This window comes from Falco peregrinus, chromosome 3 (assembly GCF_023634155.1).
Source record: "Falco peregrinus isolate bFalPer1 chromosome 3, bFalPer1.pri, whole genome shotgun sequence".
NCBI lineage: Eukaryota > Metazoa > Chordata > Aves > Falconiformes > Falconidae > Falco > Falco peregrinus.
Window position 1 is genome coordinate 110,749,469 of NC_073723.1, and position 27,869 is coordinate 110,777,337.

Here is a 27,869-nt window from a genome sequence, read left to right on the forward strand (position 1 = left end):
TTTAACAGTATTACGCTAATTTTGGCCAAAGGGTCAAAAGCAATTTTTCTTCGAGACTGAACGAGCCGTTCCTCTGCCATAGCAGTGAACTTTGCCTCACTGTTTTCTTTTCAAAGCCTGGACGATAGCAGGCTTACCGGTGCCGGCAGCTTGAGCAGCAACTCTTCTGCAAGCAAGTCCCAGCGGCACTTGCAATCATTTGGCTGAAGCCTGGTGTGCTCAGAGGAGGTGGGAATTTGGGGTGGCTGCTGTGGGACTTCTCACAAGGGCTGGTTTTTGAGCCAGGGCTTCCCTTGATGAAGGTGATGTTGAAAAATAGAGACACTTTGGGCTTGCACATTCTCACACCCACCCTCTTTCTTCCCTCTTTGCATTGGTGGAAGTTTAATTGTGGGAAAGCTGTACCAAAGAGCTGGCTTTGTACTTCACCCTCAAGGCCTCGATGACTTTAATCTTTCCCAGCACTGAGCTCCGTCACCGTGGCCGTTTGCTGAGAAAGCATTTCCTCCGGCTTCCCAGAGTTTCATTTGTGAGCGTGAGCAGTCCCACTGTTCCCTGAGAGCATCCATGGTTCAGAAAGGCTGTGCAACTGGGCAGGCGGGCAACTCCAGCTGCTCCCAGGTTCAACACCAAACCCATCCACGGCTGAGTTAACAGCCAGCGCGGGGAGCAGAAGGCTTAAGTAGCGTCTTCCCAGCAGTAGTAAGCTATTGCGGTTGCTGAGTCAACTGTTTGCTATGGAGATAGGCTCATGTGTTTGTAACAGAGACTTTTTTTTTTTTTTCCCCAGGTTAGGTTTTTTTATTCTTGGCTTGTATGAAGCTTGAGCGTAAGGAGAGAGGGACATAGGTCAAGGAGTGAGCTGGTAACGCTGGCTGTGAGTTAGGCACAGTCTCCATGAGCCAGACAGGATTAATACAAACAGATTTTTAGCAATTGGAATGGATTATTCAGTTGCAGGGAAGAACTAAAAGGAGCCCATGGCTGTCCTGAAACTCCTAGAGCATGGGGCTCGAGGGGAACAGTGGCTGTGGGGGTGGGAGTAGTCCTCCGTCCTTGTGAGCAATGTCTTCATCTTTTCCATGATTCATTTCAGCCTGCTTTTTCTCATCAGAGATCAGGTGTCACCATGATAAAATGACTACAGTAAATATATTAGTGTGGCCTGTCATAGAAATTAAAATGTGATATTAATAAGCCAGTCGCTTGACTTGTGTTAGATATATGGTAATTAGTATCTGGAGACTGTCTCTCAAAAACTTACTGGTCAAAACCTGAAAAAAATACTGCAAGCAGCCTGTGTTATTTGGCCAGCTGAAAGTTACCATGGTTGTGTTGCTTTCCCATGGCCTTTAAACATCATTTAATTTCATTTTTTTCAATTTTAGGATTCCAGCCCAGCAGGAGATTCTTTAAGTCTCCTTTCTGGGTGTGGTAAGACAGAAAAAGTTAAGGGAAAGAGGATGTCTTAATTTCATTTGTCTGCATTATTTAATGATCTTTCTTCAGAGCAGTAAATACTTTACTTGTTGTGTGCTTTTTGTGACTGTTTTCTGCTTCTGTGCAGTAGGTATTTATCCCCTCCCACCGTAGATTGTTTTATCATAGTTGTGTGTTGTTAAATACTTCAGTGTGTGACATGTACAAACCAAAGTTCCTTGGGTGGCAAGTTCTTGGTGGCTTGAAAGGGTGCCAAGAATGTCACGCAATTGCATCCCGGCGTGCTTTTCACTATGAGCTCCAAAGGTACTGGAGGCTGGGGTGATGGGCACAGGGTAATTACACTGAGAAAGTACTAGGTGTAGCTCTCTGCTCCCTGGCTTGCTTTCTCCACCTTTTCACGCTGAGCAGCCAGTCTGCTTGTATACTTACTGAAAATGTAAAGCTTTGTTATGAAATGGAAGAGCAGGGTTCAGGCTCTTTGTGGTACCTGTGTGTGGGCTGAGCCCCTTCAGCTGCTCATCTGTGGTCTGCAAAATATGGTAACAACTTGTTACCTCTTGATCTCTTCATCCAAACAAACTTTAGATGCTTGACTGGGTTTTCTGATATCTTTAACTTCAGGTTCAACAACTTCTTTTAACTAGGAAACACACGCACCCCCCACACCCTATTTATTTTCACACATGTGGGGAATGCTATTTTTTTTCCTTACAAATAGGCTGGTGTGGGCTGGTATTAATGCAGGACACATCATGTGTACAAAACAACTACCTGCATATTTAGGTCAGCATTGGAATCTGCTCTGACAAAGAGATGCTAACCCTCTGCCCGGACCTCATGAATTTACATCATGGTTACTCCTCCTTGAATGTGGCGGAACAGCCATCTGGATTGTTGCAGTGGGAATGGGTTACTTGCTGTTCTTGCTATGGTACATGTAATTAGATGTGTGCTTTTTGACTTGCGCGTGTGTAGAGAATGAGGGAAATTCTGGTTAAATACCTTTCTAGATGCATGTAGTATTTAGTAGTAGGACAGAAACAGCAGCCTGTAATAGACCTGTGCATATATTACTTCAATAGATCATTTTTCATCGAGAAGAGAAGTCAAAGTGTTTAATGGGTAAAGATCCTTTAATCTATAGCTAGAATGGAATAGGATGCATTTTTTAAGGTTTTTTGTTTCTAAGCAGTTAGCATCATAGTTTTTGCTGGATGTTGGCTGGCAATAATCAGGTCTTTAAAATTCTTTTTTCCGAACACATTGGTGCGTTCAGGGTACGTTGACCAGTTTTCTGGTGCTGTTTTCCCATGTCCAAGAAATCAAACTGGCATTTTGTTTCCAAAGCCTATTGTTGACATAAACTATCACAAGGATTTGTGTCTTCTGGATAGAGCTGATCATACAGCACTGTCACTAGCTGCCTTTTGCAGCTGGTGGTTTTTTGCATGGAGATCATTTACGGTGGCTTAACTCGTATATGGAAAGGGAAGGACAAGAAAAAAAGGGTTTCTGTTGCTTCCGTTGGGAGATGACTGTACATTAACTTTGGATTTCCTGACCCGACTTGGGAATCTGCTGCTGACATCAGCCATGAGAATAACCTGCTGTCAGCTGGGACTGGTGCTGCAGGAGGTTGTCCTGAAGAGATCTTTAGAGGAGATAATCTTTACTTAGAGATTATTTTGACGGGGTATTGAATCATAGCTGATCTAGGCAGAGTTCCTGATTTCGGTTAATTTTGGCAGGAAAAAAAGTAATCGCTCTGCATATTTCTGTGAAAGGAATCCTGGATCATTTACAGTTCTGGTTAAACATTTTTTTGAAAGCAGCTGTTAAAAAAACCCTTAATTTTTACTTTTTTCCCCTGCTGAAATTTGGCATGTGCTCCCTTGAAAAATGAAAAGGGGTTAAAACCGATTTTAGGTAACTTGGTTTTTAACTTGCTCCAACAACAAGAGCTTGTTTTTGTTTTGCCCCTCCTTTTTTTTTTTTAACCCTGAAGTTTGGCAGTGCGTGGCTGGAACGCATGTTCACGCTGCTTTCTGCTTTATTTTCCACGAAGGCCGCAGTGTTTCCTGCTCGCTGTAACAAGGGTAGTCACCAGCCTTGCCGCTGACTCACTGTTCTCAAATCAATTCGCAGAAATGACAATTGTCCCACATTTTAAAATTGCACAAGGGTAGGGCAGGTTGTGAGATCCCTTGATTCAGCGCGGCTGCCATTGACGAAAAGCAGCGGGTATCCTGTTACATCGACTGGTTTGGAGCCTCTCTTTTATCTCTCTGTTGCTGGAGAACAAAGAGAACAGCTCACTTTGTATTCTTCGCTCAAGTGCTTTCATTTTTCATACGTAAATGGAGTGTAGTTAGTTACTAGAACTGCAAAATGCAATTACTTGAAAATGAGATATTTCAGTGGAAATGAGGACTGGTTATATAGGGTGCGTGCACTAGGATTTGAAACGTCACCTTTGCAGTTACAAGTGAGAAAAGGAAAATTCTGTGTGCTAAATTAGCTGCACCATACTGAAACCAGGTGTATCTGGGGCTTCTTTTGGTGGCCTGAACCCCATTGCAGGGTTCTTAGATGGTGAAGCCTTTGTGGCTCGGGCCATATGGATAAAACTTAAAGACTGGATTATGAATAGATTTTTATCTTGATTAATAGAAAGTAGATAAATTCTGTGACTAAGAACACACGCATCTTTATACACTTGTAGGCAATTATGGAAGGCGGATTAATATTTTAAAAGGGCTTGTAAACTACACTTGTAGTGAAGTGCATGTATAAGAGAAGGATTTCATGTCCGCCTCCTCATTAAAGTAAGAATGATCTCCTCTATATTGCTCAGGTTTTGCATCTGATTTTGCTGACAGTACAGTCAGAAATCTTTATTCTACATCGCCATGATGCCATGATAAAAGCTGGAGTGCAGCTGATTTTAGAAGCTGAACAAAAGAGCATCTGAAATCCTTCCTGGTTAAATGCTTAAGTTTTTCGCAAATGAGTATACGTCACCAGAAAACGTCTGTGAACCACCGAAGAGGCAACTGAAGCTGTAAGCCCGAGATGTTTAAAAAAGCAAATTCCCAGCACAGGCTCCCTCTCTGTGCAACGCGTGTGTTGTGACAGCTCAGGAGATTAGTTTTTCTGCGTGCTGGCATTCTGCTCCGCTGAGTTTACATGGATGTTGAAGAGCAGGTTTTCCCGTGTTGGGAAAAGGCTGTGTGCCAGAGCACGCTCTGCTTCTGGAAAAAATCATCGTGGGTTTAATACCGTTAGGGGAAGCGCAAAATGAAGCTACAAAGCCATTTTCTTTACGCTGTTTTTGGCCTGCCCCAAGACCTATTGATTACTTGAAATACTTTCAAGAAGGATGTTATCAGAGCTGCTGTTTTAACCTGTCTTTTATATTCCCATGTTAAAATTTCCCTGCGTTGTTTTTCTAAAAGCCTCATGAACTAACTTTTGCTATAAGAATTTTTAGTTACTTATTTTCTGCGAGTTGGCAACATTTTCAAAATTACTCGTAGGGAAAAGAAAAGCCATATTCTCATTTTAGTATCTTGGCCATATATCCTTGTGCAGCTTACATGCTTTAATTTTGTATTTTTTTTGAAGCTGGGGTAGTTGAGAGTTCTGTTTTTCTGCTTGAGACTACACATAATTCACTGTCAGATACTTTATTTTGATTCTGCTGTGTGCTATAACTGGATGACACAGCAGCTATAATTAACTCTTCCATCATTCTCCTATTCACAGAACATAAACCCAAACCTTTGACTGACTTTTGAATTATTATATCCACTTTTCTTCAATTGGAAAAGTGATGAGGCTTTCCCTAAAGAAAGGGGAATTGTCCTTGCTACCATTTTTTTTTCCTGTCTAAAAACAGAGTCAGGAAATAATCAATTTTTTTCCTGGAATGTCTCTGAAGGCCTTGATTTCCTCAGGGACACTTATCCCTAAAACTCCCTGGGGAAGTGGAAATTATCAGCATGATCCTTGTTTCATCAAGTTGCATGGAATTCAAACTCTTGTTGTAGAATTTATCACCCTGTTAGACTGCTGTTTCATCGCTTGGATGTCTTACGGTGTTACCCAGAGATTTATCTTTCTTTTTTTCCCCCAGTGGAATGCTGTGATTTTAACGGTATGTTTCATATTTTAAACATCCTCATTAAAAAACCACCTAAAAATAGCCTGGTCCCATTTTAAAGCACCACTTAAATAGAAATTCAATGCTGCCTCTTAAAAGATACAATTTTAGCAAAGTAGAATATTAAAAATGCTTTAGGAAGTACATGGTTGATGATAATACTGAGCCGTCCAGACATGAGAAGGGAAGGTAAAAATGCATACGGGGCAGAGGCTCGCTGCAGCCCTAAAATCTTATTTTAGCCTTCCCCAGGGGATCATGGTAAACCATGCAGTACTGCTGTCAGCTTGGGAATTATTTTCAGATTCTCCCCACACACGTTCTCTGACAGTATTTGTTACTAAAAGAAGTTTCTCTATTCTTTGCTGATTTATTTCATAGTAGCAGGCAATTGCTGATGTTAACCCCCTGAGACTACTGAAGGCCTGTTCACGTGGGGCTGGGTTTGTCCTCCTTTTCCCAAAATACGGTAGATAAGAACTTCAGTTTATTGAGGACTTGAGGTGATCCAGCATTGCCAGAGTTTGCAGAAAGGTAGGAGGCAGAGGGGATCAGGTAAGTGGGCAAAAGATGAAGAGTGAATTGCAGCATGCTTCACTTCTAGCAATTAAATAGTTTATTAATGAATAGGGCACGAAAACGGGTTGCACAAACACAGGTGAGGCAGAAAGGCAGGGGGTTTACAAATTCAGAAGAAAAAATGAGGCTGTGAATGGGCAGCTTGGTGGTAGGAAATCAGAGCTGGGAAGCATGAGGGACCGTAGATTGGGAGGGGAAATGTTGCTGTATCTGAGATAACAGGTTGGGTGGCGCAGGGCAGCTGCCCCTTGGCCAGCATATAGCAGAGCCGCCTCGGAAGAGGAGGATGGGAGGAAGGACTGAGATTTTCACTCCTTTTCTGGCATGGCTTTATTTTATCTGCTGTCCCAGAGTGACACTGAACTTCCTCCTCCAGGGATGGAGGAGTTAGGAGGCGAGTGTGTGGGAAAGGCACCAATGTGTGAAGCGGCTCGATGTCAACTGCATGGGAGGGTTGTAATGAGGGGGTGAGACTGGGAGGAGAGTTCTCATGTTTATTACTACTTCTGCATTTTTGACCTTTTTTGTTTTGTTTTGGTCTGGCATGTTTTTATATCCTCCTTCGATTGTAAGCATTTTGGGACAAAGATTGCCTTCTCTTCTGCGCCTCCAAATATAATGGGGACAGAGCCCAGGGGCTTTTAGTAATGTGCCACAGTGCTCATTACACCAAGGCATTCAGAAAGAAAAACAGTTTTCTGGAACGTTTTAAGAAAAAGGACTCTGTCGCTGCTGCCCTGGCATTATATAAACAATCCATTCGCAAAAGGGTGTAGTAGAAGTCACAAAATCAAATAATGAAAATTATTAGAAGCCTGAAATGGTTTCCCTGAGAAAAGAATGGGAAAAGTTAAGCAGTTTAATGTAAAGAAGGTATGTAAGAAGCCTATGAAATAATTTAGAATAAGAAAAACTTGCTTATCGTTTTCTGATGTGATGTGGAGAGGAACGTAAAAATTCAGTTGAAAGCAGCAAATTTAAAACTGACGCGGTTATTTTTGTACGTGGCAGATCTCCCCCCCTCCAGCCTCCGAGTTAAAATTCCAGCAGAATTTTTTAGAAGGCTGCTCGTGTAATGGAGAATGCAAGTCTCCAGGGTTATGTCAGACAAAATTATTTTTAGCGAAGTTATAAGCCCTCATGCCTCGGGGAAGAAATCAGCCACTGAAGAAGGATGACGTGTCCCCACTGGGCAAGCTTTAATAACATTATTCTCTGTGTTTCTTACTCTCCTGCGAAGCATCTAACGATCTGCACCGTCAAGAGTCGGTGGACTAGATTGACTCCCTCTGTGATCTAATATGCAAATCCTGTTCTGCCATAATTATTGTTTATAAAAGATGTTCTTGGCTCTGAATTCTTTATTCCCTGAAGTTGGCTGTTGAGCCTGAGCCTGCAGATAGCGTTCGCTGGTTCATATGCATCTGCCCAGGTTGTTCTGAAGCAGTTGACCAAAAAACTTGCCATGCTTCTGTTGCACGAGATTTTTATATCATCAAAGGTACAGATCTTTTTGTAAAAGGTGGGTAGGAGGCAGTAAGGAGAACTCTAGGGTCGACTCTTGGATTGACAGTGGCACCTGAGAGCATGATAATATTTCGGTTTTGTACATGAGAGTGCTGGGAGGGATTTTTAGGCTTCAGCAGACCTGTGTGCCCTCTCTGTATTTCTCCAGTCTTCCCACACAACATTGTGTTACACTTAATTAAATCTCCACCATTGTCACGGTGCGTAACAGGATCTATCTGACATTTTACCCATATTCTGTTTCCCTGACACTCTCTGAAAGCTTTGTAGGAGAATATGTGTAGAATGACTCTAAATTCCTGTGTATAACTGGGCTGTGTTATGGAAACAGGATTTTCTGCATCAGGCGAAGGAGAGAGGACGGCCTGTAGACAGCAAAAAACTGTGACATTTTGCTTTTTAAATAAAATACCTGTGTCCTCTAGTTGCTTTGCGTGTTCGTGCACTCATCTGTCGTTTCCTTCATGCTGTTTATAGCAGTGACTCCAGCAGCAGCTCAAGCGATGAGTCCCCAGCACGGTCAGTTCAGTCGACAGCCGTCCCAGCACCTGCGTCCCAGCTGCTTCCATCTCTGGAGAAAGATGAACCCCGGAAAAGTTTTGGGATCAAGGTTCAAAATCTTCCAGTGCGCTCAACAGGTAAATTCACTTGGGAAAGTAAAATAAGGGAGAAAAGGAATAGGAAGCATGAGGGACTGGTTAAATAACCTTTATCATGTCTTTGATGCAGCAGCCATGTGCTGCCTCCGAGGACAGGATTTGCTCTGCTTCTGTCTCGGTTCTTGTGTGGCGGTGGGAAAATTGCTTAATTAGTGACCATCTGTGAGAAATCCTGCAGGTCCCTCGCTTGAGTCCCTGGGCTTGAGCGCTTAGAGCTACTGGAGCTGGTGCTTTGGAACAGTAATGTGGATTTCCCCAGGGAAAAACCTGAGGCATCTCAATTTTTTCACTTAAAATTCGGACCATTTATTCTCACCCTGCTTCAGTTTATTTTTTAATAGAAAAACTTCAGGGTTTTCTGTTGCAGCATCGAGTGCTGTAAAACACCCATAAGCATATTTGTAATGGTATTGGATATTGCATGGTACATAATGCAAGAAACCACTTGGTGAGGAGTGCACATGATCACACCCTGTTCCCTGTGCTGAATGCAGGAGGGATCCCCCAGAAAAAAGCAGCATGGGATCATTTGTAAAACAGTTGTAACACAATCCATGGATACAAAGTACTGGCTGAATGAAACTAATATGTATGAACTTTGTGAGCAGGGTACCTCACAATGTTCTTTTTGTAGATTTTATTTCTGTAACACTCCTTGAAGTGACGCGACGCTGAGGGAAATAACTCCACATAACTCCCGGGCAGATTATGTGATTGTGAGTCAGATTTTGCAAAATCTGATGAATCTGCCTAGTTGTCTTTCTGAATTGACAGAACCGAGTGCTGTATAACTGATCTCTATTCCAGTGCCTCATCCCAGCTTCGGGAAACGGCTCTACGTAGTATCTGTGTGGGATTATTAATGAAGTAACACTGTTTATTTCTTCTTCATGTTGAATTGGATGTCTCTTAGAAGTAATAACTATACACTGACAGCTTTAGTGATGTAAAGCAAGCCTTATGTGTGTGGTTTCTTGGGTTTAAAAATCAAGGCAAAGAGAAAGATCAGCCAGAAGCTTTTGACATTGGCAAAACTAACACCCTCAGTTAAAAAGGCACTTCTGTGAACACTGAGATTCAGATTAAACGGGGTGAAGGCACAATTCGGAACAAAGATTAGGTTTCTTCATGTCTGTTATGGTGCTACTACGTTGGTAAAAAATACATTTTTATGATACTAATGTTTATGTGTTTCTTTAGACACAAGCCTTAAAGATGGACTGTTCCACGAATTCAAGAAGTATGGAAAGGTGACGTCAGTGCAGATTCATGGGGCTTCTGAGGAACGGTATGGACTGGTGTTCTTCCGACAGCAGGAGGACCAAGAAAAAGCACTAAATGCCTCAAAAGGAAAACTTTTCTTTGGCATGCAGATTGAAGTCACAGCCTGGATAGGACCAGGTAAGGTCCATGTCTCTGCACAGGGCACCTGACTGCTCTGGGCACATTCACGGGCTGTTGTAAAGAGGCAGCATAGAAATACGAGATGTTAAAACTGCCTTTCTGCAGAAACATATTTTAAAGAACCTGGGGGAGATATCAGAATAAATTCCAGAGAAAGGAGAGTGGATGTTCTTAGGTCAAACAGGGAGAGAGTTCAGTCTTTAACCTCAGAGAAGGAAACCTGCCATCCTCTCAGACGGTGGGATCTGCTGGCTGCTGGAAGAAACAATTTCATCTTCCATGTCTCAGTGGAGCAGAAGCCAGTGGGTGGTATAAGCATAGCACTGAGTCCTCACAGCTTGTTTTCTCTGCTTTTAATTAAAACAGCTAACGATGGCTGCATTTTTGAGGCTAAGGCAGCATAGCCTGAATGACTGACCAGTGAACACTATAGCATTGAGCACGTGGTTAAGCTTTCAGTCTGTACTTCAACTGCTTGTTTAAAAATTGATTTCTGAAAACAAACTTCTTCCGTGTGCTGTTCCCCAAGTACCATGAAGCCTTATTTGAATTCAGGCATCTGAGCATTAATAGTTCTTCAAAGAGTAAATTTCTAGAGAAGTGGTTGGAGAATACAGCTATCTTTCACCTGAGGATGCTCAAATTCCTCTGCAGTCACCCAGTGGTGTGATGCAGAGATCTCAACATTGCACATAAATAACAATTCACAAGTGTAGTACTGTGTATTTTTGTCAAAGACATTGGTTGCTCTTGTTCAGATCATATCTTCTCATCAGGAAGTAGACTTGAACAAACCAACCAATGTGAACTGAACTTGGTGAAAAACACCTCCGTCCATTACGAGTTTCTTCCTCTCTTTTGCTTCTAGAAACAGAAAGTGAGAATGAATTTCGTCCTTTGGATGAAAGGATAGATGAGTTTCACCCAAAAGCCACAAGAACTCTCTTCATTGGCAACCTGGAGAAAACAACCACCTACCATGACCTTCGCAACATCTTTCAGCGCTTCGGTGGAATAGTGGTATGTGAATTCTCTGTGCTATGTAGGGTGTCATTGCCTCTTTCTGTATAGACCCGTAAAGTGCTGCAAGCTGCAGTAATCATAGTGTCGATGACAGATAATTCAGTCTTCATATAATAATCTGAGTCATCCATCTTGCTGGAATATACCTGAAAGCTTTTCTTTGCATGAAATCTTTGCACACGTGTGTTGAGGGAATAACTTAGCAGTAGAAACAAGTCTTAGGAGCGTTTACAAGAAATGTCTTATGTGAGCTCGGAGCGTTGGCAGAAAAGCCTAACTAGATAGTTGAGATGTAAATGTGCCTGGTGTTATTTTCATGATGAATCAGTACAACTCGATGAAAGTCTAAGTTTCCTGTTGATTTGTGAAACAAAGGGTTTAGCTGCTGCGCGTGGAAGTAGCTATCAGCTATCACAGTCTGTGCCCTGACAATAGGGCAGAAGAGGCGCAGAGCAGATGGATTAGTGATGACACATGTGGGATTTGGGTTTTCAGCTGAGCAGGCGTATCTGAATGAGATAGAGCAGCAGTCACTCCCCTCTCCTCTCCTCATCCCACTTTCTATCAAGTCATATCGATGTTGCATTTAAGAGACATTTTACAGAAAAGTAAACTATCCACAGTCAGTTTAATTAATTGGATCTGGACTTCAGCACTGGTAGTTTATGTACTCACTGGTAGCTGTGGCTGCTTGGGAACATGCTGTTCCTTATTCATTCTGCTCTGACACATTTTTGTAACCATTGAGGTATCAGTCACACATATAAGGGACCCCGTATGTACTTCCCCCAAAAAAGAAGGGGAGGCTTCTTTATGTGATGTAGAAAAATATAAAATCTACATTTTATGATGTCTGGCACTTCTTGTGCATCCAGCCTCCACTGTATCCATGACATCAACACGGATTTATGAATTCACACAGTGTCTGCAGCTTAAACCCTTTTCTAATGTTAAACCAGCAGAGTTGTCCTGATAAAGATGCTTATCCGTAGTAGTGCACTGTCTTATAAATTGGCTTTTCTGTGAAATAGTGCTGTCCTGTCAACATTATTAATGGCTCATAATTTGGCAGCAGTGCTGCCTTGCACAGTTTCCGTGAAAACTTGCAAGCTCAGGTGCAGCAGGGACCAGCTTTATAACCTTTCTGATGGGTAATGAGCAAATAATGATATTTTATTTGCCTGTCAGAAGGAATTGCTTGCCCAGAGTGAGTGGTCAAGTATAATTTGCCACAGTTGCAATTGTGCTACTTCAGACACTGGAAATGTAGTCCTCTATTAGTATTCCACTTAAATCATTAGGCCAGGGCTATAGAAGTCTAATAGTTGTGTAAATCTCCGTGTTTACTTCTGTTTTCCCAGATAAAGAGCTCTTGGGTGAGACCGTATCAAACTGCTGCCTTGTCCCTAAATTTATTAACCATGAAATTAGTCTGTCCTGGATGTTGGAACGTTTGTGCTTAAATGCGTGTGCTGGCATTGGCATGTAGCTCACAAAGGAAGCTTGTGCTATTTAAACAAATAAAATGAAACACTCCACCTTCTATTTTCAGCTCAGAATGAATCATAATCATGAGTTTGTTCAGAGGCTTTTCGTACATTTGCCAGTGCTAGTGCTGAGCTTGAATGTTAACTAAATATCAACTCCAAGCTTGCTGGGTTTTTAAAATCGATTAAAATCGGCCTTTATTAGACTTAGCTGTCTCGTGACTGCACTTACTTTGAATGGGTCTGTGGTGGCTTGGGATCAAATACCAGCAGCAGTAGAAGTTGAGGATCTTTTTTGCCTTATGGTGCCATGTCAGTGCCAAGTTCAAGAGGTGAGTCCAGCCTCACTTTCTGTCTCTAGGAACAGGATGGATCATGTTTATTTGGAAAAGAAACCCTGCTTGCCTCTTGGCTCAGAAATGAGGATTGGAGCAGGTTGTTTCCTCTTGAGCCTTTGCGAACGAAAATGAATCTGTATTTCTCTGATTCTGAGTTCTCTCTTCTTGACATAATACTAAGAAACTAAAGATACTGTTCATTGATCAGGTCAGGCTTACTTCTGCGGGGTTGAATTTTAAATTGGCATTATGAAGAGCTTTCCCTGCATCAGTAAGGATTTGGTTTTGAATGAGATACAGCAGAACAGTGAAGTTAACTGTCTAATATTGTTCAAATCCTCTCTCTGAAGAAAATACTAACTAAAGAGTGTTTGCTGTGCCATGTGTGTCTTAAAAAAAAAGTCCACTTAGATGTAATTATGACACTGTTGAATGCTTTTTTTGGCCTGTTGCTGACTGTCGATTGTTATTTTGTGGTTTTCCCCAGGATATCGACATTAAGAAAGTGAACGGTGTTCCTCAGTATGCATTCCTGCAGTACTGTGATATTGCAAGTGTGTGTAAAGCAATTAAGAAAATGGATGGGGAATATCTTGGAAATAACCGGCTCAAGGTAAAGAAATCCTCCTGTGGACTGTATCCTTCTCCTTGTTACTTTCATTTAGAGCATCACAGGATATTTTGCACCAGCATAGTTTATGGAAGTAAGCTGTTTTTTAATGCATAGGTCAGATTAGAGCATGACGCTTTCAACCACCACCATAACTGGGATTAATCAGCATTTTGTTGGCTGTCACAGTAAGGAACCCCAGGATTGAATAGGCCTGGAGGCTGACATTCCCTGGCCTTGAAGGTCCGCATCTGGCAAGGCTGTGTTCTGAAGCTGTACCGGTACTGATGATAAACAGAGGCTGTCAGTCCCTAGAGCTGTCAACCTGTCACTTTTCAGATGCATTCAAATTGTAGAAGAACCAAATGTTGTCAAACACCGTATTTGTTTAAGCATGCAGAATTATTTTCATTAATTGCTATTTGATTTTTCTCTTGCTTGCACCTGTGCAGGATGCTAATTTTAGAAAATCTGTACAAATGACTAGCTTTTTTCAAATAACCCTTTTAATTAGGCATGCTCTATTCAGTTAGTGTAACGCTTGTGAATTGTACTGATGGAAGTTTTGCCCTTTTGTGTTCAGCTGGGTTTTGGAAAGAGCATGCCTACAAACTGCGTGTGGTTAGATGGTCTTTCTACAAACGTTACGGATCAGTATTTAACGCGACATTTCTGCCGATACGGGCCTGTGGTAAAGGTAGGTGGGAGGCTTTGGCGTGTGGTTTGAAGTTGTTACTGTCTTCCTTTCTTCCCATCCTGTCCTTTCAACCCCGACTGTCCAGGGCTTTATAGCTCAGGTAGATAAATTAATTCTCTCTGGGGTGTGATTTGGCTGAGAGGGCTCTGTAGCCTTGCATCCTGTTGATCCGATACGTAGAGCAGTCGCTTCTGGTGTTTTGAAAACAAAACAAAACAAAAAATACTTTGAATGAGCCGAGATAATGAGTATTGTAAACCATTCGTTGCTCTTGTGCAGTACAGTCTCTCCCCAACAAAATTTCAGTAACATTGGAGGAACAGCAGTCTTAATTACGTAGTTACTCTCATGCATGCTGATTACATAACTAGACATAACTATATTTTTTTCATCAGACCAAAAAATGACTTTTTAAAAGCAGTTAGGATAGTCGCACTGACGAGTACATGAAAGAAGAGAGAAAGTCAGTGGTGTTGCAACATACCTGTATCACACAGTGGGAGTGCATTACCTGCCCCGCTGTGGGTCGGTGCTGGTGATTTATGCGTGTGCTTAAACTTAAGCATGTGAGTTGTCCTGTGTATTTCTGTTGGACATTGATGTGCTTGAAGTTAAGCAATATGTGTAAATCTTTGCAGGATCAGGGTCTTGCCTCCTTAAAGGATTTTTGTGGATTTGTGTTGCAGCTTTGACATTCTTTATTGTAGCTGTTGTTGCTTGAATAATAAATTTATGTTGCTAAAGGAAGCTAATACTTGGAAATTGGGTGTTCAGCAACTGACGAGTGGTACTGCAGACTGTGATAACAAAAGCTGTTTCCATTTTGGGATTAAATGTTCCCTTTACCTTTTTTCCCCCCTAAAACACATTGGAAATTTTTCAAAAAATGAAAAGTAAACAAAGAGACACTGCAAAACTGTCACCAAAGAAAAAAATTAAAAGTAAAATACAGAAAAACAAAATAAAGGCATAATATACCTCAAGCCACAATATCCACAATTCAAAGCAGTCCCGCGTCCTTTTATTGTCTCTTCATTACAATATGCCTCATCAGAAAAGCCTGGAAATTTACCTTGCTAAAAATTATTTCCTTACTGGTATCCTTATGACTTAGGATTTTGTTGGGACTGACATTAAGTCCTGTGGATGAGGCTCTTATTTGGTTTTTGTTTTGTTTTTTTGTTTTTTACAGGTGGTGTTTGACCGCTTAAAAGGCATGGCCCTGGTTCTCTACAATGAGATTGAATATGCACAAGCAGCTGTAAAAGAGACCAAGGGGAGGAAAATCGGTGGGAATAAAATTAAGGTGTGCAGAATGACCTCCAAAACAAAACAAAAAATAACAAACAGGGGAAAAAAAAAAAGAGAGAAACAAATTGTATTTAGGCCTTACCCCTTAAATGCTGGCATTTGCAGACTGCCAGACAAAAGGAATACTTAGCGGGACTGTATGTCCCCCACATCAAAGGCTTAAATATTTTTTTTTTATACTCGGCTTATCAAGATGTTAGGGTATCTTGAACTGTTACTTATAAAGCCTTTTCCAGTATTCTGCCATTTGTTTCACTGAACTTGTCTCTCTAAGCTCCTGAGTGTTGGTGTCCGTGTTACTACCTCATTTACCCAAATCCAAGGCAAACTTTTGTGTGTTTTCATGTTAGAAAAGTGAAATCTGAGGGTGTGAGTTCCTCCAGGATAACACATCGCTGCGTTTCAGCTGCTCCCTGCTGATGTCCAGGCTCTTGACCTGGCCAAGGTGATTTGCAGTGGCTTGCACACCATAGTTGTGGGGTACGGCAACCCAGGCATGCAGTTTGCTCTTGTGATGGCAGCTCCTTCCTTGTAACTGATTTTAAAGAATAATAATTAAACACACTGCTTAAAAAAATAGATAGAAAGCACTTTTTCCAGGAGCAACACTTAACATTTGCAGGGATGTCTTGGATTTGGGTGAATGTGGTAATACCTGTTACGACTGTCCCATCAGTTCCACTAATTGGGGATGTGAGATATCAGCCAACCCCCTGAATTATCTTCCTCCTCCTCCTTTCTTCTCTCCTAAAGAGTGGGTAATGATTTCAAGCATGATCTGTCATCTGGTGTATTAACCTAGCAACTTCACACTTGTGGTTGGGACTTGGATATACTGTAGTTTCTAAGTGTGGTGGTTGAATATAAATAGCCTTCATATGCAGTAAAATGTGTGGTCATTTAAAAGTTTCATATCTTGCGTTTGTGGGTCTTGCTGCTTAGTGACTTTGGAATAAGCAACACCCTTATGCTTGTATGTCTGTGCTCCACTGCTGTGGTTATACCAACATCTAGGCTGATTGAAAAAAAAAAAAAAAAAAAAGGAACTAGAATGTTAAAAATACTGCATTATGTGGCATATGCATAGTGAAATCCATTCTAATCCTTAATTTTTTGGATCAGCTATGCCATTAGCTTCTTAATATTGTCACCCTTGGCTAAAAAAATCAACTCTTTGAGTAGCTACAATAGGGAGGCGTAATTCAGGAGGCTTGGTTCCTTCCCCGTCCCTGCCCTTGCTTTGGTGTATAACCGTGGGCATATAATGTGGAGTCTGAAATAGATTAATAATACTGACCTGCTGTAGTGCTGTGTTGAGATAAAAGGGACTTTGCAACTGTAATTGGAGTTGTAATATTAAAAATGTCAGTACCACGATAATAAGGTGTAGTTTTCCTGCTGGTTTACTGAACAGAAGCCTCTGGTCTGGCAGCTACAACACACCCCAGTAAGGAGCTAGTTACGTAGCTCCACGCAGCTATGCTGAGTTGAGAGGGAAAGGTCTTGATTCCTCGAGATGTGTTAAGGCCAGTCCTGAGAAGCGTTTGATACTGTTTTGTTAAATATTATCATCCCTATTTTCAGTTCTGCTCCCATCTTCAGACTGCAGCAGGCAGTGAAATGTTGTCAAAATAGGATGTTTCTCTCACTGAACGTCATTTACCTTTTATTTTTCAGGTGGACTTTGCAAATCGAGAAAGTCAGTTGGCGTTTTATCATTCCATGGAGAAAACGGGTCAAGATATCAGAGACTTTTATGAAATGCTGGCAGAAAGAAGGCATGTGTCAATATCTTTATTACAGTTTTTTACTTTTCCAGCATTGTCTTCAGTGCAATTTAAACTTTCTTCAGGGCATAATTCATTCAACAAACACTTCTGTTCCTCTTGACTTTATCCTTCTTTTTAAAGTTTTATAAACAACATTTTAGCATATTTTTAATGTATTTTACCTTTTTGGTGTTTTTTTTTTTTTTAAAAAACAAATTTAGGCGGTCAGACTTAAACTGTGCAGATTAAGTCAGACAGGATATCACACATCTAAGTGCAGTCGGTTACTGGAATTCATACCTAGGTGGAGGTTTTGGCTATCTGTGTGATCTGTATATTTAGTATCCGGTTACTGTGATGGGTCACCAGGACACAGTTGTGAGTCATTCATCATTTCTTAGGAATGCAAAGAGTAGCGTATCTGTAATGCCTTCCTGTAGCCTCAAGAGAAGGATGTATGTTAATGGATGTATATATAGCCTGGTAAACTACTGCTGCTCATCTGTTGAGCTGGGAGTAAAATTTGGTCTTTGACCTACCCCTTTTCAACAGTGTAGTTTGTTAATTTGATAAAATATAAGTGAGGCTGCAATTTTCGCTGTTTGGCGTGAAAAATGTGTTCTGTGTTGATGCCCTTCTGCAGCATCTGTCATGACAGTGTCTGGCCATTTTGCACATGCTGCAACGGCTTCTGTTCCCCCTGCATGGCCACTTATCTCTGCAGACCCTGACTGAGAGCAGCCTGGCACGGAACACTCTGCATTTTGTGCTGCTTTTTCTCCAGTGACTGAATAAAACATCCATGTTTTATTGCCTTCAGAGGCTGGCTTAATTGTTGGGGTTCTGGTTTACCTATGAAAAAGCCCAGTGTGACACTGATTGTACCTCTGAGCTAGATAAATTCAGTGAGGTTTTTTGCAGCAAAATGGATTGGTCTAACATATATGCAAAATTACCAAATTTAAAAGTGAGAAGGGTTTGGAAATTGGCAATCAGGATTTGCATAATCAAAATAAATGAGTGCATTCCCCAGTCCATGCCAGATGTTGTGATACACCAGCAAGCAGTCGGTAATAATTTCCTCTGATTACACCAAATTCAGAAAAGAGAAGTGCATTATCGGATGTCTTCTAATGCACAGGAGTCAGCTGGGCTTGTCTTTGCTGTGAAACAATTCTGAGTAGAATGCTGATTTCTAGAACAGTGTGATACTTGGGTACACATTAGTCTTGTTTTTCGTTTTCTGTCACTATGCTCACATAGTCTTTACGAGATACTTGGGAGTAATGAATCGCAGAGTGATTGAGTGAGCTCTGCAGTGAGTCTTGTAATTTTGCATGTTCTGGTCTTCCTCTGAGCTCTTCCTGGCAGTTTATGCTCCCTTGCAATGATGCTAAGATCTCCACTAACTAGGTTATCTTAGGTTATAGTTGGAGCCAGACTGAATAGGACCCAAAGGAAAAAAAACCTACAAAAAACCCCAAACAAAAACCGTGACTGATTTTTTTTAACTTCACAGCTGCCATTCACGACTTCCCACTTTGCTTGCAGAATGAGGGTTTTGTCTTCCATGTTTTGTTTCTTTGTGTTCTTTTTCAATTTTGTACATTTCTTAAAAGGTGGAAGCTGTCAGCTTTTACCATAAAACATAAACTGTGAAGCCAAATAAATGTATGTAAAATAGTGTGCAAAACACTCCGTAATACTGGAGAACTGGAGCGCCAGCTCTGTGCCACCCCTCTGCTAAAAAGGCGTGTTCAGTGGTATAAATGGCTTATTTTTGCAGTTTGGAGGTACTGAGATAATAATGTTAATTGCTTGACTGACTTTGCTGAATGCTTCCCATGAATTCACCTGATATCAGAAAGAACCTCATGTTTTTTTGTTGACTTGGTCTTACTGTAGATAGGCAATGTCAGCATGTCACATGCACAGAAGAGCTAATTTTGGAATAAAATGATCACTTGCAGGGTTTAGGATTTTTTAAAAAAAATATTATTACCTTACTGCTTAGTAATGGAGAGGTTCCAACCTTGAATTGTGATTTGACTCATGTTTTCAGAGGTAGGTTTCAGGTTCTTGAGATGGGGTGGTCTTCACCGTGACAGCCTGTGTGGGTGCACACGTGCTGTGTAGGTTTTACCTGAACTTAATGCAGTACTTGAATTTGGCAGAAATGAAGCAGCGAGTGTGGTGAAAAGATACTTGGCAGAGCTGTCCCAAAATGACCAATTAACTGCAGATGGTATTTGATAAGCTAACAAAGCATTTCATCCACTGCGTGCTGGTTCCTTGTTGTTAAGTCTCTGTATGCAGCTGTGTACAGTTGCCTTTATGCATGTATCGAGAAATTATCATAAAATCATTCCCCGACATAGCAAAGAGCATGACAGTGTAGTGCATTGGTTGAGAAGGAAAACTGACCTGTTTATTCTTATATTTAGCAGAGATGAAAGAAGAGGATCTTACGAATACGCCCCTGATCGTACTTACTACGAGACTGTTCGGACTCCGGGGACGTATCCTGAAGATCCTCGGCGAGAATACCCAGCTCGAGGCAGAGAGTTTTATGCGGAGTGGGATCCCTACCAAGGCGACTACTATGACCCACGATACTACGACGACCCACGCGAGTACAGGGATTACAGGGGCGATCCGTATGAGCAAGACATAAGGGAGTACAGTTACAGGCAACGGGAGAGAGAGAGGGAGAGGGAACGGTTTGAATCCGATCGGGACAGAGACCACGAACGGAGGCCGATTGAACGGAGCCAGAGTCCGACACACTCCAGGCGTCCGCAGAGCCCTGGAGCGTCTCCCTCGCAGTCGGAAAGGCTGCAGAGCGATTCGGAGAGGAGGATTTACAGCAGGTCATCAGATCGCAGCGGCAGCTGCAGCTCTCTGTCTCCTCCACGATACGACAAGCTCGACAAAGCCCGTGTGGAACGTTATGCAAAAAACGAAAAAACAGAGAAGGAGCGTGCTTTCGAGCAGGAGAGGGTTGACAAGGAGAAACGCTTGGTGAGAAAGGAAAAGCCAGAAAAACTAGAAAAGGAGAAAACGGATAAGCAAAAACGGAAAGCAAAAATCCATTCCCCCAGCTCTCAGTCTTCTGAAACGGATCAAGAGAATGAGAGAGAGCCTAGCCCTGAAAAACTGAAAGGCAACAGTAAACAAAATAAAGAGAGAGGTGACAAAGAAGGGACAGCTAAAAACCGCCTGGATCTAATGCCCTGTGTCGTGTTGACCCGAGTAAAAGAAAAGGAAGGGAAAGTTATTGATCAGCCCGCTTTGGAGAAACTGAGAGCAAAGCTTGATAATGACACTATGAAGGCCCCGCTTCTTGAACAAAAAACACAGGCATCTCAAGCTGAGCAAACCAAGTCTGAGCAGTCTAAACTGGAACCTGTCAGAACCAAGGTACAAAAAGAGAAAGCCCTTGCCAGTCACGTAGAAGTGGTGGATAAGGAGGGAAAACTGAAACCCAAAAAGCACTTGAAGACGGAGCAGACTTCTGAGGGGGCCAACGCAGTAGATTTAGACAAGTTGGAGGCTCGTAAAAGACGTTTTGCTGATGCAAATCCGAAGCCTGACAGGCAAAAACTGGAAGTAAAAAGAAGCAGCCAAGATGAGGAAGATGCACGCATGGTTTTGAAAAAGCAGCTTGATTCGACAGCTTCGTCTAGAGAAGCGACAATGTTAAGGGAAGGAGAATTGGAGAGGAAACCCCTGAGGAAGGAGATGCTTAAAAGGGAATCTAAAAAACTCAAACTGGAAAGACTTATTCCTGTTACTAGTCCCAAAGAAATTCAGGAGACTCTTAATGTTGGTGGGATTGGCATGCGTCCCACCCTAGATCTGCAGGCGAGGCTAATGGAGGCAGCTGACGAACCAGTGGAAGTTCAGGAACTCTCTTCTAAAAAATTGAACCCGGTAAAACCCCAGCATAAACAGGTACAGCTACTGGACGATCAAGGAACAGAGAGAGAGGACACAAGGAAGAATTACTCCGGTCTTCCTGAAGACACACCTGACCATAAACTTGGCCAAGAGAAACCTCAGTCAGCTGATACGGAAGAGAAGATTGGCATTGACATCGACCACACGCAAAGCTACAGGAAACAAATGGAGCAAAGTCGGAGGTTAAAACAGCAGCTGGAAATGGAGATAGCAAAGTCTGAGAAGTTCGGCAGTCCAAAGAAAGATGTGGATGAATACGAAAGGCGGAGCTTGGTCCACGAGGTGGGAAAACCTCCACAAGACGTCACGGATGACTCTCCGCCAAGTAAAAGGAAAAAGACTGACCAGTTCGACTTTGAAATTAGCACTAAAAGAGAAAGAAACTACAGAAGTTCTCGTCAGGTGAGTGAAGACTCCGAAAGGACGTCGTGTTCCCCTAGCATCAGACACTTCCCTTTCCACGAAGATGACGACACACTCGATTCTCCAAGGCTAATGCCATTAAAGGAAACCAAAGAGTCACCTAAAATAGAGGAAAAGGGTCTTTCGTACTCCAACATGACTGTGAGGGAGGACTCGCTGAAATTTAATCCTTATGATTCCAGCAGAAGGGAGCAGATGGCAGAAATGGCTAAAATAAAACTATCTGTGCTGAGTTCTGAAGATGACTCGAGTAGGTGGGAAACACAAGTGAAGCCGGAGCCTGGTAGAGTTGATATCAGCTTTCCAAGCAGCATCGTCAAAAGAGACAGCATACGCAAGCGGTCTGTCCGAGACCTGGAACCTGGGGAGGTGCCTTCAGATTCAGATGATGACAGTGAAAACAAGCCCCACTCCCCAAAAGCCTCATCCTTGTTAGAGAGTTCCAGGTTGTCTTTTTTATTAAGGGACAGAGAAGAGAAGTTACGTGAAAGAGAGGAAAGGTTGTCAAGTTCCTTAGAAAGAAACAAATTTTACTCTTTTGCGTTGGACAAGACAATCACGCCAGACACAAAGGCCTTGCTGGAAAGAGCTAAATCTCTCTCTTCCTCTAGAGAAGAAAACTGGTCCTTTCTAGACTGGGATTCAAGATTTGCTAGTTTTAGAAACAATAAAGACAAAGAGAAGGTTGACTCGGCTCCGAGACCTATTCCATCTTGGTACATGAAAAAGAAAAAAATCAGAACCGATTCAGAAGGTGGAAAACTGGATGATAAGAAAGAAGATCATAAAGAGGAAGAACAAGAGAGACAGGAACTGTTTGCTTCTCGGTTTTTGCATAGTTCAATCTTTGAACAGGACTCCAAGCGCCTGCAGCATTTAGAGAGAAAAGATGACGATCTCGACTTCATTTCTGGTCGATTGTATGGGAGACAGTCTTCCTCCGATGGGACTAATAGTGCTGCTGATTTGGTGCAAGAACCGGTGGTTCTTTTCCACAGCAGATTTATTGAACTGACGCGAATGCAGCAGAAAGAAAAGGAGAAAGATCAGAAACCAAAAGAAGTGGAAAAACAGGAAGATAAAGAAAACCGGCCAAAAACTCCAGAAGTGGTTCCTGATAGTAAAGAACCAGAACATAAAACTTCCTCCGTAGTCTGTCCCTCTTCAGTCGCTGTCCTGCCGCAGGAACCAGCGCCAGTCGCTTCTGAGAAGGTAGTGAATGAAAAGGTAGTGGTGGAAGCAGCTTCTGTAAAAGAAGAAAAAACATCTGAACCTGCTTCTGCAGCAGAGGAACAAAAACCTTTTCCTGAACTTGCTTCTCCTGTCAAAATTGAACCACCTGAGCAAACCGAACCCCCGCCAGTCGTAGAAGCTAGTAAAGAAGTTGTTGCTACAGCCCTGGCACCGGAGGAAGATGCTGTGGCAACAGAGCATCCATCGTACTTGGATACCAAGCCTCCTACTCCCGGAGCTTCGTTTTCCCAAGCAGACAGTGTAGATCCAGAACCCGAAGCTGTCCAGTTGATTCCACCTCCGCCCAAGCTAGTTCAGAAGTCCGATGAGGCTGCTGAACCTAAAGAAGAAAATCCTCTGCCGTCTGGCAACGCTGATGCCAGTGCAAGTCAAAAGGTGGAGGCAGCTGCTGAGGTCCTGCCGCCCGTTTCTGACAATGATATGGAAGTCGAACCTCCAGTTGTTGTAAAAGATAAAAAGTCCTACAAAAGTAAACGCTCCAAAACTCCCGTGCAGTCGGCTGCAGCCAATGTCACAGAAAAGCCTGTCACGAGGAAGAGCGAAAGAATTGACCGTGAAAAACTCAAAAGGTCAAGCTCTCCTCGTGGAGAGACGCAGAAGCTTTCTGAATTGAAGGTGGAGGCAGAGAAGGTTTCGAGGAATGCTGCTAAATCCCCTAGTTCTGCTGCCGAGCCAGAAAATGTGGAGCCGAGCTTGCCAATAGGTCGGACCAGGCGCAGAAACGTCCGGTCAGTCTATGCTACCACGGGGGACAATGAGGGCCCATCTCCGGTGAAGGACTCCGTGGAGTTCACCAGATCCACCAGGAAGAGAGGGGAAAAGGAACCGCAGGAAACGGTGACAACTGTTCCTACGACCCCGAGGAGGGGAAGACCTCCGAAAACCCGCCGTAAGCCAGAGGAGGACATCTCTCCCATAAAGACAGAACCGGTACAGCAAGAGGCTGAGGAGGCTGAAACGAAAGATGCTGTGGAAGCTCCTAAGCCTGCAGAAGGTTGGAGGTCTCCTAGATCCCAGAAGCTAACACACAGTCACTCATCAGCTGCTGGCAGCCAGCAGGGGAAGAAAGGGAAAAACGAACCAAAAGGCGATACCTCGGCTGAATCTGAAGATGCTGCTGAAAGAAGTGGTCAGGAATCAAGCGTCGGTGACAACAGCAATAAAGCAAAAGCGGCTGAGAAAGAGCCAGCAGCGAGCGAGCAGAAACGTGATAGGAAAGAACTGGATGCAGAGAAAAACCAGCTAGAAATCCCCGCAGTTGAGATCATTGAGAAAAAGCCGGGTGCCAGAAAAGGTTACGAAATCCAAAAGGGGAAGGTATAAAAATACCAAAACTGTCGTAGATAAAGCATCTGTTTGTCTCAAAAATGTAGAAATACGCCTCAATGTGGATGAAGTCAAGGGCGCCTTGCGGCCAACCGAGGAGGAGGCAGAGCCAGTGGCAGTGTCACCAGCCAAAATGAAGAGCCCCCCAAAAGAAGACATCTTGCCACCCCATTTTGCTAAGAATGAGGTAGAAGATTCGTTCCCAGAGACAGAAAAAGAGGTGGTGCGGGAACCAAAGCAGTCCCCTGAAGCTGCCCAGTTAGCAAAACAGATTGAGCTTGAGCAGGCCGTGGAGAATATTGCAAAACTCACCGAAACTCCTCCGTCAATTGCTGCCTACAAAGAGCCGACAGCGGACGTGCCTGAAGTTCGTCAGGAGGAAGAGGGAGACAAGCCCGCCCATCAGGCCAGTGAAACGGAGCTGGCAGCAGCCATCGGCTCCATCATCAACGATATTTCTGGGGAGACAGAAAGCTTTCCTGCACCCCCAACGTATCCTGCTGAATCAGAAACTGAAATCCCCACAGAGCCCTTGGTGTTACCGTCACCTCGGGAGGAGATGGAGCCTGAGACGGATCAGGCAGTGAATAACATCCTAGAAACGGAGGCTGCCGTCGAGCCTGCGGTGCAGCCGGTTCCCAGCTCTGCCCCGTCAGCGGTGGAGACGGAGAGCAAGGAGGCTGAAGTCAGCTTCAGCGAATCTTCCAACTCTGCACAGGAGGCTGAGACCTTGCAGGAGGCTGAAGTTTCTCGGAAGGAAAAGGGTCGTCAGAAAACCACGCGGCAGAGACGCAAAAGGAGCACAGGCAGAAAGGGTGACGCCGCTGAAGTCAACACCTTTGAGCCAGAGAGGGTGCAGAGCAAATCGCCCCCCGCCAACGAAGTAAAGACAAAACCCGAAGAAGCCTTGAAGGAGGAAAAGCAAACTAAACCTGCGGCTCAGGCGTCTGTGGAGCCAAGTGCTGCCGACACCAACAAGGCTGCAGCCACTGACGTGGCTGCGCATGAAGCTGTCGCTGAGAGCAGCACCTCTCCGAAAGCCCCTGCTCCAGCTCCTCTGGACCTGGCCGCCCCACCGCTTCCCCTGGATGAGGGGAGTCAGAGCGCGTTCAAGATACGTTCGCCCATGGAGAACGCGCCCATCACACCACCGAGTGCCCCAAACGCAGCCCTTCCTGCTGTCCCTTCGGCAGCGCCGGCAGCCAAGCTGCCCACGCCGGTGCCCGCCGCGATCGTCCCCCTTCACTCCGGCACTGCCAAGGTGCCGGAGTGGATGGTAAGGCACGAGGAACCCCGTGCCCGTTCCACACCGCCTCCCGCTCTCCCACCGGACACGAAGGCGTCGGATATCGATACAAACTCCAGCACTTTGCGGAAGATACTCATGGAGCCCAAGTATGTCTCGGCGACGAGCATAACCTCCACGCACGTGACGACGACGCACGCTGAGCCGGTGAGCGCGCCTTGTTTGGAGGAGGCACCCCTCCACCCCGCGGTAGAGGCCATAAAGCCGGTTTCGGAGGAGAAACCAGCAGTCCCCGTCACCAACGCCTTGGACCCACCGGTGGGAGAAGCACCGGTGTTCAGTGAGAAGGAAAAGATAAGTACTGTGATTGCTCCCAAAGCCACTTCTGTTATAAGCAGGATGCCCCACAGCGTGGATCTGGAGGAGGCTCCGAGGATCACCTTGGTGAAGCAAGCTCCCCAAACCCAGACATGTCTCGTCAATGCCCCCTCGCCAAAATTTAAGCAGAGGTCGAGCACAAATGATAACAGTAGGTTTCATCCGGGATCCATGTCTATTATCGAGGAGAGGCCGGTAGAGACTGGGTCCAGTCCGGGGCTGCGGGTGAACACCTCGGAAGGTGTAGTGCTGCTGAGTTATTCGGGACAGAAGACAGAAGGCCCTCAGCGAATTAGTGCCAAGATCAGCCAGATTCCCCCAGCCAGTGCTGTCGACATAGAGTTTCAGCAGTCTGTATCCAAGTCTCAGATTAAACAGGAACCTATCACACCATCTCAGCCAACGCCGAAAGGCTCCCAGACCTCAGCGGGCTACGGGACTGTTTCCACCCATTCTTCTTTGGTACTAGGAACACAGCCTTATAATACGTCGCCTGTCATCTCCTCCGTGAAACAAGAGCGCACAGCACTGGAGAAGTCCGACTCGTCCCACCTTTCTGTCCAGACTCCGGCGTCTCAGCCTGGTAAAGTCCTCACACAGACTGTAAACACTCCACCTGTACTCGTCCATAACCAGATGGTTGTGAACAAAAAACTGTCTGATCCAGCTGCTCTGAAAGTGGAGACCAAGGCTCTGCAACCCTCCAACTTGAGTCCTGGAGTCAGTCCTCACCACCCTTCCCTCTCTGGGAAAATGCATCCAGAAGCAAACCACGTCAGCTCGGGACCCAGCACCCCAACTGACCGGGCTATTTCCCACTTGGGGGTCACCAAACAGGAGCCGCACTCGCCGCGTACTAGCGGGCACTCACCGTCGCCATTCCCCCGGGCTTGTCACCCCGGCAGTACCTCGTCTCCGGCTTTATCGAGCAGTACCCCAGTCATGCTGGCGCCTGGAATTCCCGTTCCTCAGTACATATCCAGCATGCATCCCGAGCAATCTGTTATCATGCCCCCTCACAGCGTAACGCAGACTGTGTCCCTGGGCCATCTGTCCCAAGGCGAGGTGAGGATGAACACCCCTCCTCTCTCCGGCATCCCTTACGGCATCCGCCCGGAAGCGCTCCACTCCCCCAGAGCTGCTCTGCAACCCCAGATAGAGATCAAACCTCAGCGATCCAGCACACCCCAGCCAGCTCCGATACGAGACATAGTGATGCCTCCTCTGTCTTCTCAGCATCCCCCTGAGGAGGAGATGCACTACCACCACACCACGGTGTGCCGAGGACCAGCCTCCGTTCAGTCCGACGTGCTGGTGATGCAACCGGATTACCGCATGCACCCCACGAGCATCAGGCTCGACCAGTACAACGTCCCCCGGGATGTGAGGATGATGATGCACCCGCACATGGCCACCGTGGGCGAGCACCACTCGGAAACGAGACAATCCCGAACTCCTGAAGGGGCTGTGAAAACTCCCCCCGTCAGTAAGACCCCGCAGCCGGGAAAAGAGACGCCAAAATCCTCTGAAGGCAAGATGGCACACTCTCCTCACAGCGAGCCCCGGCTCCTCAGCGTCCCCTCCAGCAGCCAGCTGCCTGGACTGCCTTTGACGCAGCCGGTGGTGGTGCCGCATGGGGTACAGATCATGCACCCCACGGGGAGCTCCTTTCATGATTATCGGTCTGTGTATGGCGACATGAGGAATTACCATACAGCGGCACAGCTCGGGCATCCTCAGTTCCCGGGTGCCTCACCGATCGGGCTGCCTTCCCGGAGCATGACCCCATCTCAGGTGAGAAATAAACCCCTTTTTACCTCCTTCTACCTGAAATCTGGAGCGCTTCAAGCTAATTGCAACCCTGGCGCGGCTCTGCGTGGCCACAGGAGCTGAGTGTAGCACTCTGTGGTTAGTCTCCAAGCCCTGCTTAAGTTCATAGCACAAGAAGAGGTATTTTTGTTTGGGAAATGGGGTTGGAATGCTGCTCGGCATTAGAGGAAGCTAAAGTAACCTGTTTCGTTAACTACTCTAGGACGCAAACCAGAAGGTGTGAAGCTGCCTACGGGTTTCTAGACATAGAGGTGTCGGGGGGGAGAACTGTCAGCATCGAGGTGGCGCGTAGGTCCGGCATCCTGGGATGGTTGGTGTGGCTAAGGGCTGGGCTTGGGGCAGGATTCGGGGGATGCGGTCTCAGCTCTCGGGTGTGAGAGGCTGGTGGGGTGGCCTTGGAAGGGGCGGCGTGTCCCAGCACCACCGCAGCAGGGCTAAGTGCT

At 44.6% G+C, this 27,869-nt stretch overlaps 1 protein-coding gene across 1 annotated transcript in view; it reads left to right on the forward strand.

Annotated features, from left to right (window-relative positions):
* The window catches only part of SPEN (spen family transcriptional repressor), a 71,026-nt gene that overhangs the window by 38,783 nt on the left and 4,374 nt on the right, over positions 1-27,869 (forward strand). Inside the window, 9 exon segments of the mRNA XM_055798899.1 lie at positions 8,189-8,349; positions 9,571-9,771; positions 10,643-10,794; positions 13,110-13,235; positions 13,816-13,929; positions 15,122-15,235; positions 16,918-17,018; positions 19,457-23,927; positions 23,929-27,390. Coding sequence (XP_055654874.1) covers positions 8,189-8,349; positions 9,571-9,771; positions 10,643-10,794; positions 13,110-13,235; positions 13,816-13,929; positions 15,122-15,235; positions 16,918-17,018; positions 19,457-23,927; positions 23,929-27,390 — 8,902 coding nt within the window.